This window comes from Parasteatoda tepidariorum, chromosome 1 (genome assembly GCF_982258835.1).
Source record: "Parasteatoda tepidariorum strain Cologne lab strain chromosome 1, Ptep-v5.0, whole genome shotgun sequence".
In the NCBI taxonomy this organism is placed as follows: Eukaryota; Metazoa; Arthropoda; class Arachnida; order Araneae; family Theridiidae; genus Parasteatoda; species Parasteatoda tepidariorum.
This window is the reverse complement of record NC_141755.1, coordinates 90,180,264-90,194,999: the sequence shown is the minus strand read 5'-3', so window position 1 is coordinate 90,194,999 and position 14,736 is coordinate 90,180,264. Positions and strand designations below refer to the sequence as shown.

General features: G+C 30.5%; 1 protein-coding gene across 1 annotated transcript in view; it reads left to right on the top strand.

Annotated features, from left to right (window-relative positions):
• The window catches only part of LOC107448722 (mitochondrial GTPase 1), a 28,314-nt gene extending 13,846 nt beyond the window's left edge, over positions 1–14,468 (top strand). Inside the window, exons 7-10 of the mRNA XM_087168749.1 lie at positions 709–805; positions 4,388–4,469; positions 6,385–6,491; positions 14,342–14,468. Of these exons, the coding sequence (XP_087024875.1) occupies positions 709–805; positions 4,388–4,469; positions 6,385–6,491; positions 14,342–14,460 (405 nt within the window). The 3' untranslated portion in view covers positions 14,461–14,468. The remainder of the gene's footprint in view (positions 1–708; positions 806–4,387; positions 4,470–6,384; positions 6,492–14,341) is intronic.
• Positions 14,469–14,736: the final 268 nt, after the last annotated feature.

The following is a 14,736-nucleotide window of genomic DNA, read 5'->3' as shown; positions in this document are numbered from 1 at the left end:
ATGTAAAGTTTTCATAATTTTGTTATTTTATTTTAGAATTAAAACATTTGTGAATTTTGGGTTACATTAAAAGTTCAGATAAATCCAGCTTAAAAAAAAAAGGCTTAAAAATCTTAAAAAATTAAGTTTTTAAAAATAACGAATATTGAATTAACAATGTAGTAAATAAAGGTTTCAGAGTTTAAAAGATCAACGTTAAAGGATTGTTTTACTAAAATAATATATTTTTTGTGGACTTATAGATTATTAGCTTTTTGAAAGTAAGTGGTCATGAAATTTAAAATTTTCTGATGACAAACTTTTGGATGATATTGTTTTTGAAACACAGGGATAGATTTTCTTTCTTATTCTAGCCATAGCAGGCAAGAAGCAGAGCCCTCTATTCAATAAAATTTGATATTATTTTTTTTTCATATCAATGTAGTCTGTTATATTTTTTATTTATTTATAATGTTTATAGACTTGAAATTATCAATATATTTAAATTATTATCAAAATGAATAAATTAATCTAATGAATTCCTTTAACAAGCATTTTTCTGTTATAGTTATTTTTATTTCTATATTTTTAATATATTTTGTATGAGCTTTGAAAATATATAGTATTAGAGATTTTCCTTTATCAAATGCATTAACATGTATTTAACTAAGTAATTTAAATAAAATTTTGCTTACAAATTATTGCTAAAATGTATATATTTTTGATTAGATATCAGAAAATCCCAAAGTTTATTTATACGATACTCCAGGCGTGATGCAACCAAAGATTGATAATATTGAAGTAGGTCTTCGATTAGCTCTCTGTAGTAAGTTTTTGTTATACTTTGTTTTAATTTTTTAAGCAACGTGAATGCATTAAATAGTGAGTAAAGGACTTGACAATCAAATCAGATCTTGTAAAAACTCCTATGTCTTATAACTTAGATAATATTATAAATACGTCCAACTCTATCAGGGGTCTGTCTAGGTTTTTCTAAGTGGTACCTATTTTGTGAAAAATTAAAAATTATATTAAAAAATCAACACAAAAATATGGTTAAAATATGGATTTATCATTTCTTAAGGGATACGGAAGTAAACTTTTAAGAAAAAGTATTTTGTGAAACTACCGTTTTCCTAAACTTGAATTTGTGAAACTACCGTTTTTCCAAAAGTTGAATTTGTGAAGGTACCGCTAAACGGTAGTAGATTCGGTCTGCACAGACCCCTGTCTATCAAATAAAGACTTTTTATATATAAAAGTGCAAAGAGTTTTATATAGATTATAGAAATAGTGCTTTATATTAATCTTGAAATAATTAGATTCTTGTTAGTCTTGCAGTCATTTTTAACTGGATAAAAAAAGTAGATCAACTAGAAATTGTTGATTAAGTTTCAATATCACTAATATATGTGCTGATATCTTTAGACAGAATTACCAAATATAGTTAAAATAGTACTAAAGGACTTGGTAAAAACATTTATGATTATTAGTTAATGAACAATTTTAATTATAATTTTATGTTCAGTAATAATTAAAAATGATGCATTCTACACTACCATTCAATTTATGTTTAATAACAGTGCAACTTTTAAATTTGAAGAGTCAAATCAATTTAAGAAGAAGGCTATTGGAGTATACAAACCCTATAAATGTCGGAAATGTTTTTTAAAACCAATCTTAAAATAATTTTGTCTAAAAAATTTTTTTATTAGGAGTATTAAATATAGTTTTCTTTGTGTAATTTGCTTTACATACAATTTACTTTATTGCTTTAAATATAAATATGTGTTTAAAATTTCCTTTTCTTCTAGAGCAACATTAGATACATTTGTATATATCTGTGTAATTACACATGTTATTATTATTATTATAATACCTATTATAATATAGTGTTTGAATTAATTGGGACAAGCAAGATTTTCTCATTCGAGTTGGTATGGGATTGCCAGTGATGTCCCGAACCGCTTCAAACCAGTTATATGTGCCTTGAGCTGCGGTGACAGATAGACCTTCACTATAATTTACTCGTCTGACTGGTTTTAGTGTATTTGTAGTTCAGTTGTGAGCATTTCAGTGTGGAAACTGGTGGTTATAATTTTGAGTTTAGTCTAACACAAGTTATGTGCTTATAAAAGATTGATATTAGTCCGAGGAAGCGCTCTAAAATTATCGCTCTTAATGAACACACTTCTATGACTGTAAGAGACATCGCTACAGCAGTTGGTGTAGGGAAATCTAGTGTTTCTAGAATTCTTAGAACATTTTAAGATTCCGGCTCATTCTCTCCAAAAAGAAAAGGAAAATGTGGACGCAAACGGAAAACTACTCCAAGAACTGATAAAAGTCTAATAAGAAATAGTAAAATTAATCCAAGAAAGACGAGCACAGACCTCCGAAGGGATTTATTGGATTGTGGTGTTGATGTGAGTACTTCAACTGTACGAAAAAGGCTTCTAGAAGTTGGACGTAAGGCAAGAAGACCAAGGAAAAAACAATTTCGAACTCAGAAAATGATGAAAAAACGTTTAGCATGGGCCAGAAAATACCAAAAATGGACTGTAAATGACTGGAAGAAAGTGGTTTTCAGTGATGAAACACATTTATTTGTGCAGGGACACGAATCAAGTGTAGTTAGACGAAGTGAAGGCGAAAGTCTGAGACCAGATCATATCCAACAGACTGTAAAACACCCTTCTAAACAAATGTTTTGGGGTTTCTTCACAGCAAATAGCACTGGAAGCTTAGTGCCTCCAAAAGGCATGATGAATTCAGCCAAATACATCGATATATTACATAGTAGGATTGTTCCATTCATGGAAACATTCGATGGAACATTTCAACATGATTTGGCCCCTTGTCACAATTCCAAACTGGTCCAGAATTTTATGCGAGAAAACAAAAGATAAAAGTGCTTGATTGGCCTGGTAATTCACCAGACCTAAATCCCATTCAGAACCTGTGGCATATTCTAAAAAATCGCGTAGCCAAGATGAATTGCACGACAGCAGAACAAATGATAAAAAGTGCTATTCAAGTATGGTTCCACGACGATGAAGTCAAGAACATGTACGCTACACTAGTGGAATCAATGCCAAAACGTGTTCTTGAGATCATATCTGCTAAAGGAGGACATACTTCATATTAATACAGACATGTATCAATGTAACTTAAGGTATGTAATGATTAAAAGCTAAAGTTTCAATAAATCACTTTTTTTTCATTTGTCCCAATTAATTTGAACAGTATAGTATATGTGTGATTACACATATTATCTGTGTAAATACACTTATTATGTATATTTGTTCATACATACAGGATGCTTCAAAATTATGTGGTCAAAATGAAAAGGGAAAACAAATATTTAAAAAATAAAAAAATGGTAGAGGAATGCATGGCAATGAATCACTCTTAAATGCTATTATATGGTTAACTTAACTAAAGGTTTATAATATTATTGTAATGTGTGTCTGAAGATGTGTGACAAAAAAACCTTGTGCATATTCTTTAGTTGTATTGATTTTAAATAAGTAACCTGTGTGAAAATGCAGTTTAAATAATATAACGATGAATGATTTTTGTTTTTTGTTCTTTTACATCTTATATGTTTAGCAAACCCTTCTAGTGATATGGAATTGTGTTTTGTGGCACAGATCCTCATTCATTATGGATTTTTGATTCTTTTTGCATGCTTGCTTTGTCCTTTTTATTTCTGTCACGTCATGGAGAAGCGCAGTATATCTAGATCCTATAATATTTTTGATGATCTGCTATTTCTAAAAAGAGAAAGGCAATCTGTGACTTTTATGACCACAGTGCTGACGAAAAAATATCAATTGGTAGACAGATTATGGGTTAGAATCCCTTTGCTGTCAGGCTAACCGTGGGAGGTTTTCTTGGTTTTCTTCTCCGTGTAATGTAAATGCAGGTTAGTTCCATCAAAAAGTCCTCCACAAAGGCAAATGTCTCCCAATAATTGATCCAGGAGTTGTCTGTCACAGTAGTTTCTAAGTGAAACTGATAATCTTAGTGATTAAGATTCTGAGTGAATATGATATTTGTTAATTGAAATATGTTTCTATGTGAAACTTGGAACCTGTGTGGTTCAATATTAATTGGTTAAGAGTCTGTGTGACTCATGTTATTATTAAAGAATAAGCATAATCATTAATTGTCTTGATTGACTATTTTAATGGTAACCAAGGCATTTACATATATATTTACTTTAATGATCAATGTATTTAGGAATTTAAAAAGTAAAATAAGTAATAAATTTAATTTAAAAAATATATAAATATATTTTTAAAATAAAATTATTCATTTTAAAAGCCATATCATTTTAATAAATTGTTCTTCTGCTTGCTTACAATTGTTTTTAACTGTTATTATTATTTCTATTTTTTTATAGGAACTTTAAGAGATGACCTCATTGGGGAAGCTTTAATTGCAGATTATTTATTGTATTGGTTAAATAAGAACAAAAACTTCAGGTAAGCTTTAAATATAACTGTGTTGACTGATTTTCTTTTTGGTAAATATACAAGGGGTGATCAAATGAAAAGGTACAAAACGACACGGTGGGTACAAATGTAGACTTTATTCAAAATATGCACCATAGGCCTGAGCACAACGATCCCACTGATGAATAAGCCGCAGGATTCCTTGTTCCCAGAATTCCTGTGGCCGTGACGAGACCCAGTCCTTCACAGCGTCCTTGAGTATGTCGTTCGAGTTGAAGCACTTCCCTTTCAGGTGTTTTCTTCAGTGGATCAAACACATGGAAATCCCAGTGCGACATGTCTGGACTATAGGGCGGATGGTCCAACGTCTCCCACTTAAACTTGGCCAGTTCCATGTGTGTGACTCTGGAGACGTGTAGATGCGCGTTATCATGGAGCAGAACCACACCCTCTGTGAACAGCCCCGCTCTCTTGTTCTTGATGGACCTGCGTAGGCGTCGGAGTGTATCTTAGTATACATAGGAGTTAATGGTTTTTATGTGCTCGAGTTTCTGTTCCTCATACGGATTGCCGCATCATTTGGACGCCACTTTTGATAAGAGCCTGTGCTCTCTTCTGCTCATGCGGGCGCCCGCGCATGCTCCAATCCCAGTCAGAGACTCCAATCGCATCCCGAGATGTCTCGCTACTTTCTACCATGGCGGAATATGCAAATGTTTAACTGTTACGTTTTTACGTCGTTTCGTACCTTTTCATTTGATCACCCCTTGTATCTCAAAAAGTTATGAATTAATTGAATTGAATTTTATTTTATACAAAAACAAATATGCAAAATTTAATTTAGTTTTGGTGTATAATTTAGATGTTTCTTTTTCTTCCTAAATTTAAAATGTTTTGTGGTCACTAAAGTATTTTTATAAAATCGAAATATTACATAGCAAATTTTATTTGCATCAAAATCAGTTCACAACTTTTTGAGATATGTGGCTAAAATTTGCATTTCCATTAAGTTAGTATTAATCAAAGCCCTCTAAGTAAGGCTGAAGAACCTAACAGTTTATTAAGAACTAATAATTATGCAAAACTTCTAAAGTTTCTTTTGCTTTACATTTAAAACTAAAATATTTTACAACACTTTTGAGTTAATTTCTTAAATTTTACATACCACTAATAATAGTACAAAAGTCAGATTTCATTCATTTTTCTGGTCTAGCTGTTCATTCATACTAACTTTGTATAGTTGTTTGTTCTATTGTGCTATATAGTAATTTCTATTTTTTTAAAAAAATTCTTATCTTAAATTTTGCACTTATTGAATACATTAACTAGGCTGCCACAAAAGTGGGAAAAGACAGAAAACTTTATAAATCTTATAAAAAATCAAGGTAATGCCAGGGAATTAAATTGAAATTCCAAAAAAGTGTGAAAAAAATTACGTAAGATGAATTTCAAATTAAGTAAAAATGTTCTGTATCTGAAAAGTTAATTATAAAATTTATGTATTTGTATAATTTGTTGTAAAAATCAGAGGAATTGGGTAAAATTAGTTAGTAGGATAAAATCGAGTGAAAAATGATTTTGTTCCGGAGTCTTTATAACTACTCTGATTAAATTCAGTTTAAAAGTACAAAATATCAGGTAAATGAGAGGTTACTAGTTCCCCCCCTTCAATATTGACATTTCAGTCGCGTTCAGATTATTTTGTGTTGTAATTGTAAAACCCTAAATATTACTTTCATTGTACGAATAAATGCTGTAGTTGCTGAAAGTTTAGCATAATTTCTTCTTGGATCACTTTTTTGTGTGTGCAAATGTCAGTTAGTGTTGTAAAAGTTTTGTTTACAATATAATATGTGTATATATTTGTATTCCATTTATGGTATATATATATATATATATATATATATATATTAAATTCCAATTATTCATTATTTTTTCCTTTCAGCTATGTAGAATATTTGAAACTGGAAGAGGCTACAGATGATATAAGATTAATTCTTCTACACATCTCCAAAGAGTTTAATTTTACACAAAAATTTAGAAATCCCCAAAGTAATCATATATTTTTAATATTTTGCATTCATTGCCATACTGTATCTCTTTGAAATTTCTTTCATTTTAGATCATTATGAAACATACCCTTTTAACCAGTACATGAATTCTTCTTCAAACTTTATTAGCATTTCAAACTTGCTTTTAAACAAGCACTTTTGCATATAATTTCTCTAAACTTGTTCTAACACTACTTACTTATTCTACATGCTCTCCAAACAGAAGCATTTAGCCAAATGTGTTAAAAAAAACAGGTATTTTGTTACAAAAGCGAACTAGATTGTGTAAGTTTTGTTAGAAATAAAACTAAAAGTTGTTAATTCAGCTGTTAAAGCAGTAATTATGCTAAAGTAAAATACACAGGTGTTCAAATTTAAGAAAATTTCTTGTTTATTACCTGCAAAACTGCAAATAATGAATTTGGTATTCTCATAGATTTAAATAATACAAACATGACTGCCATTCTCCAGTCATGAAATGCATACATGATATTAAATAAAGAATACAAGGAAAGTGAAATAGAAAGATATTACTTGATTAAAAACTTTATTCCCTTCAAAAAGCATGCTAATCTGAAATAACATTCGATGAGTAAAACATGAAGGGCATCAAGATAAGCCACAGATGTGACAAAGGTGGAAATAATTTTGCCATTTTTGAGATTTATTTATGCTCAAGATTCCAAATAATGTGCAGCAATTGATGATTTCTCATATTCTTGATAATGGACTTGTCAAAACTAATATGATTTTTAAGAGACTAAGATTTAATTTTATTAACAGGTTTGAAAATAACTTTAAAACCAATGCAGGAAAGTATGTTAGCAATTTTATTATAAACAAGAGAAAAAATTGGTAAAAGTTCTCTGTTAGGACTAGGGGAAGAGGTGCGTTTGGGTCTAAAGAGTTTTGCAAGAGCTGAATTTACTGTAGACGGGTTAAAGCCACAGTTAGCAGCAAGTGAGCGGAGGAAGTTACGTTTAGAGTTTTAAGAAGAAGAGCCAGAGAGAAGATTTAGTGTGCGTAAAACAATTGTTTGAAGTGCAGAAGTTTTTTTATAATTACCGTGATTAGAATTATCTTGAGGGGGCAAAAAGACGGCAAGTGGTTTACGATAAACAAAGGTAGAAAAATGGTCAGGATATTCAGTTACAAGAACGTCTAAAAAAATAAAGTAAAATAATTACTCAGCTAAAGTAAATTGAATGTTGGGACCAAACGAGTTGGCAACTGACAGTAACTGTTGAAAATCAGTATCCCTCTCAACCATGAGAATTTGAACAATTTAAAATTTTTTTATTATAAATATAGCATGTCACAAAGAATAGGAGAAATATAGCATATAAGTCACAAAGAATAGGAGAGAGGAGGCTGCCCATGGCTGAACCCTCAATTAGTTTATGCAAATTACTATTGAATTCTAAAGCAGTTTGCTGAATACAGGTATTAACAATGGAGATAATATCTTCAATTTTGATAAAAGAATAGTGAAATTCTTTCAACCATAGTTTTTAACAAGCATTTGAAATGGGGCATTAGTAAAAAGAGAAATAACATCAAAAGTGAGCAAAGTTTTGTTGGAGAAGGAAAATGTGCTAATTGGGCAGCAAAATCATGAGTATTTTTAATAGTATGGATATCATTGGAAGCTAAAGGGGAGATGATACAACTAGCTAGCAAGTTTATAGCACAGGGTATCAATGTTCAAAACAAAAGATCTAAAAGCAAATTGGGAAATTTAGTAAGGGCATAGTAATTATCACAATTTAAAATAGAAGGAATGACATCACGTTTAGTATAGTCCAAAAGAGTACAAGAACTTTTTATTTGATTCGTAATATCAATAGAATGAGAAGATTTTCAGACTTTAAAATTGTGTAAGGGTCAGAGGCTTACATATTCTCAACATGATTATAGTTATCAGATTTGTTGAGAATAACAGTCTACCCATCTTTATATGCTTTGGTAATGAAAATGTCAGTTCATTAATAACTTTTCTTTTTGAAGGTGGGTGAGACTAGATGTATTCAAGTGTTTATTTAAAGGTGTAGTCAGAGAATATCAATTTGACCAGGAGAGACTACTTCGTTTAAATGTTGATTCTAATGGGGAAAGGATATTGAGACTGAAAATTTAGAAGTAACATTAAAATTTAAAATCTAAATAATGGACCTCTTCTTGTGTCTTGCTAAAAAGAATGGTGGGTTAATGGTTTGACATTAAGGTGCAATTGTTTATTAACCAAAATCAGATTATTCACTTTTTTGCTAAGATTATCCCTATGTTTGCATGACAAAAAGTCAACATGAGCATAGTTTGGTTTTTTTCCAAGTGCTTGTTTTTTTGTCCAGTTTTATGATGTTATTTTAATTTTGATTATTTCTATTTCTTTCTTCCGTCTTTTAAGTTATGGATTGTTCTGAAAACTATCATTTTAAACTTTTACATATCCAACAATCAATGTTTCCTTATCATTTTGGCTTTTGCTTAAATGCAAACATTTATCAGTTATTCCTAATTTTGTTCCAATCGATTCTAGGCTTAATAGTTCTCCTGTTAATAGGGTTAACAGGTGTCACTTAGCTATTCCATGTGCTGTTATTTAAGATACTCATAAACGTTTATCGGATATTGAGAAAGAGCTGTTTAATCTTCATTTACTCTGTGTCAATTCTTTTCTTTTGTTTAGAACTAGGAAAAAACAATACTATGCTTATGTTGACTTTTTGTTCGGTAAACATAGGAATTATTTTAAGCAAAAAATTGAATAATCTGATTTTGGTTAATAAACAACGGCACCCTAATGTGAAACTATTAACATAACCTTCTTTTTTCAATTTATCTTCGATTATTCTTAGCTAGAAACATGAAGAAGTTCTTAATTTAGGCTTAAATTTTGCCTGCTACTTCCGAATTTTTGATTCCTAATATTTTTGCCCCATTAAAATCAATATTTGAAGATAGGTAAAGTTTCTTCTGGTCAAATTGATACTGTCCGACATTTAATTTCTAACACTATTTGCAGAAATCTAAACTCACCTACCCTTAAAATCAAGCTATTAATGAACTCATTTCTCATTCTGGCATTTTCATTATAAATCAGCTAAAGGCAAGCAGACTGTTATTCTCAAAAAATTTGATTACTGTAATATATTTATGTTTAGAATATGTTAGCTTCTGGTCCTTACACAATTTTTAAGTCTGGCCCTACCTCTTCTGATTCTACTAATATTAGGAATTAAATAAAAAGTTCTTGTACTCCTTTGGTCTACACTAAACTTGATGTCATTCCTTTTATTTTAAATTGCGGTAATTTAATTGGGATAATTTCTATGCCCTTCCTAACTTTCATAAGCCTCGAACTTGCTTTTAGATCTTTTGTCTCGATCATTCATACTTTGTGCTATGAACTTGCTCACGATTTAGCGTGTATCATCACACCTCTAACTTCCAACAACGTCCTTACAGTTCAAAATTCCTTTGATTTTGTTGTCCAACTCCCCCTCCAACAAAATTGTGCTCTCTCTTTATGTTGTTTTCTTTTCACCGTTTCAGGTGCTATTGATTGTTCAAAACTTTTTTTGAAAAAATTTTAATGTTCTATTTTTGAAACTGAAGATATTATCTCCAATGTCAATCCCTGTATTCCTCAGACTGCTTTATAATGCAATTGTAATTTCTATAAACAAATTGAGGGTTTAGCCATGGGCAGCCCCTCTTTCTCTCATCCTTTGTGACTTATTCATGCTGTATCATGCTGTTGGTGATACATTTATCTTAGTAGACAGTGATACTGATTTTTAAATTGTTGCTTTTGGTTGACCCCAACATTCAACTTACCTTAGAGGTGGAAATTAACTTTTCTTTATCTTTTATAGATCTTCTTGTAACTGAATACTCTGATCCTTTTCCTAACTCTTTGCCCCCTCATGTTAATTCTAATCAGCCTAATTATTTCATACTTTTGTTTCTGGCACATGCTGACCAGCTTGTGTAGGGGTTTGGGAACTGCCCTTGCATCAGAAAGGTTCTGGGTTCGAATCCTGGGCAAGGCATGGGTGTTCTTTCTTTCTCTGTATTATCTGCCCTTACTGTGGGAGCAACGTTGGCCCACCTAATATGGTGCCCCTGAAAAAGTGGCTAGCAAATCTGCCCTTCAGATGCCTGTATGACGCCCAGGTGGGTCATTCTAAAAGGTGGGCATTGGAGGAAAAAAATCTTCTGGCATACTAAACTTTCGCTTTGACTCTTCTTTAAACTCTAAACATAACTTCATCCACTCACTTACTGCTAATGGTGGATTTAATTCTTCCATAGTTGATTCAGCTCTTGTAGACTCAATAGACCCAAACAACCCTCTTTCTCTAATCCTTACAGAGGATTGTTACTTTACTGTTTTTTTTCCTTCCTGTTTTGATTTTAAAGTCATTTTTATGCTTAACAAAATTAAATTTAAGTCTCTTAAATATCCTATTAGTTTTGATAATAACTTGAGCATTTACCACATGCATTTTCAGAGCAACTTTGGTTACATTAAACTAGGCACGCTTTAAAATGTAGACTTAAGGGGCATGATAGTCCATTATGAATTGCTACACATAGTTGAATTCCTGGGCATAAAATCAATTTCAACAATACTGAAGTTATTTTCACCCCAAACACATCAGCTTATCTTGATATCCTGGAATCTTGTTTATTCATATGAATACTGATTTTCTTGTTGATGACATTAGGTCCTCACCGCTTCTCTATAGCCCATGGAAATGCATTTTCCCTGATTTACCCTCGGCCTCTGTGGTTTTACTTGTTCTGTTTTTACTCTTTTTTATTGGCAACTTTATGTTTTATAATTCAAATCATTTTTGCTTCTTTCCAGTCATGTTTGGCAAGTCTTGAAAGTGGGCATCTATTTTTGAGTGCTTGAAACATGTCGACTTTTATTTCTGTAGTTTTCAATAATGTTATAAATACACGATACATGAAGTTTGAAACAAATACAGATTGGGGAATATATATTAATCCTACAACATGGCAGTTTCAATTGCTCTCTCCATGGTATCATAGTTTTAGTATCATGGTATCACTCCATGGTATCATAACGTTGAGGCCTGAAGACATCAGGAAATAGTTTTCAATTTCTAGAATAGAAAATTGTTGACCAGATGAGTTTTTGATAACCACACATTCTAGTCTATTAAAATAAAATCAGAACCAACTGTATCACTAAGAATTGAACATAGGATACCAAGATTTTATTCCTATACCACAAACCAGTCAAAGTGTTTCACTTAAAAACATGAAAGGATATGCAGCCATTCAAGAAATCTGCCCACACCCTTAAATCTCCACTGTCACAATGGTTGATTTTTTTTTCTATGTATCATATTTTTTATATATATTCCTTGTTCGAAGGGAAGGATTCAATATCGAAGAAACTAACCATTACAATGCACAAGGTTTGATGGTCTACACAGGTTTCTTGTTGAAAGGCTACACATCGCTCCATCTCTTTGAGAAAGGCACTCACCCTGGTTTAGGTCACCTGAATAAAATCTTGGAGCCTTACGTTTACTTTCATGTGCTTGCATATATTGATGGACAGAAATCTTCAGACAGAAATCACGTCAAGACAGGCCTCCCCAGAACATTTTCACTGCATGAAGACCTCTTATTGTTTATGACTTTTTGAGGACTCACGACCTCCTGGACATGGTCTGGCTGGCAGCGAGACCTCGAGGAATAAGCCACAACAGCTTTCATGTGCGTGGTCAACTCCGATTTTATTTTAATGGAAGTAACCACTCAGGGGTCAATATAATTGACAATTTTCTAGAAACTGAAATTGTTCGTCAAATAGATTAGCCAACTGAGCATGTCTTAGAGGCAATGGACAATAGGATGTTGCAGTCCTCTTTAGAAAACCATTTAAGATCAAAGAAGTGGGAACAATTGCTACAAAAACTTTTAAAATGTCTTGATTTCAATATGAAATCTTGTAAGAAGTGTGCTAATTCACCTAATTATTCCTGTGAGCACTGATTTATACTCTCAAGCTATGATGAGCATTATTGTTTATCACGTGTGTTCAAGCTCTTAATCTATATTCATGCCAAATTTTATTAAAATCTGCCTGCTAGTCCTGCACCAAAATTCTCTTTATTTTGAACATCCTATTGATCCTCCCTCATAAATTTACAGTTTTGAAGTTTCATTTTATCTTCTGCTTTCATTGATCTACAGTAATTTCTTCCAAGGCAACATTGTTTTTTATCTATGATTAGTATTTTAAGTGCAAAAAGGAGAAATAAAAGTGTATACAAACCAGTTTTTCAGTTCCAGTTAATTTTCTGATGTAAGACATTGTCATAGCCAGATTATCATTTTGAAACTGCATGTTCACCCTAGTTATCTTCTGCATGTCTATATAGATAAAATAATGTAATAAGTGCATGTAAATCTATTTGTTGATTTATTGTCATGAAAAAAACATTGCCAAAACAAGTACACTACCTTAAAATAATAGAGACAATTTCATTTTTTTGACATTTTCCCTAAATTTCTCAATAGATAATTATTTTATAACTTGGTTACACCTGTCATAAAATTGAAAAATCATTTACGTACCTATGACCAAATACAGTACCATACAATAATGGAAGAGACAATTTCAGTTTATGACAATTTTTTTGAAATAACTTGTTTAGATTATGCAACTTCTTATACTTATCAGTAAAGTTTAGCTTTCAGGGTTTGAGAGATCAGCAATAAATTACGGATGAAAAATAGTGTTTTTGAGCGCCCTATGCCAGAAAATCTATCAATAAGCTTGTATCCATTGTTTTGGTTACCATTTGCAATAATTGCATGAAATTTCGTATGCGTAGCTGAAATATTTCTGAAGATACGAATATTTTAATGAAAAAACATTTTTTTTTGTCTTGTTGTCTTGCGTTTATATACATAACTTTAAAAATATATAATGATATTAAACAAAATGTTTGGAAAAATTTTAAAATTTGAATTAGTTTAAAATTGTGCATGATATGAGTGTTTAAAGTATAGTTCTTTATAATGCATGCTTGGAAAACATTTAAAAAATGTTTTAATTGTAGTAAATCATATTTGGTTACTAAAAAAGAAAGTCTGATTTGAACCTTTTGAAAATTTAATAGCTTCTAGCAATTTTCTAAGTACATAGTTTTATGAAATTTTAAAAGGAAGCTCTAATGATAAAGTGTTTTCCCCAAATGTCATTTCGTTAACAATTAAACAAGATATGTTGCCACCAGGACATTATAGGATATTATTAAAGTATGTAATATTTTAGATATTTCCTTTCACAAGCTTCCATCACATTTTGTTATCTGGTCAATTATTGCAGGGTATTATAATTGGTTATTAAATCAAGAGGAAATTTGTGCAAAACCCCTTACTTTTCTAAGCTTTCTTTCAAAATTTACAAAAACTGCTTAGAAAAACTTTTAAAGAACTTTTAGAACTTAGAAAACTTTTTAAGAACCTTTTTAAATTTTCAAGATATTTAAATTGGATTTTTTTCATAAGTTACAAAAATAATTAATAACAAAAATATAAAAATATAATTTTTAATTGGTTTCTGGAAATGCACAGTATGAAAGAGCTCCTTTAATTACTCATTTCTCGCAAAATTGTAAAAAAAAAAAAATTTCTTTCAAATTTTGAAATATTTTTGTTATTAATTAAATATTGCTCCAAATTTTTTTTTAATTTCATTGAATATTTTTACAGTTATAGAAAAAAAATTAGTCATCAGAATAGTCATTAATTTAAATTATAGAATCATGTTAATAATGTATTGTTTATCTTTTTTAGGATACATGGAAACTGTTCCAGATTTCAAAAGAGCATCTGAACTGTTTATAAATTCTTTCCGTGATGGGAAATTTGGCAATTTACTTTTAGATATTGATTATTTAAATAAAGTGTCTTGACACTGAAACATAGTTTATTTTTTTCTATTTAAATTGAATTTTTTGAAATTTTATAAGAATAAAAAGAAACATTTACATTACCCATTTAAACTTATGAGACTTTTTATTTTATATGTTAGTTAAATGAGCAAAATAAAGTTGTTTATTATTAGATATAATGTTAAAATAGCAACTTCAAATAACTTCAATATAAAATCAATGTTTGGCAATGATACTAGATATATATATATATATATATATATATATATATATATATATATATATATATATATATAT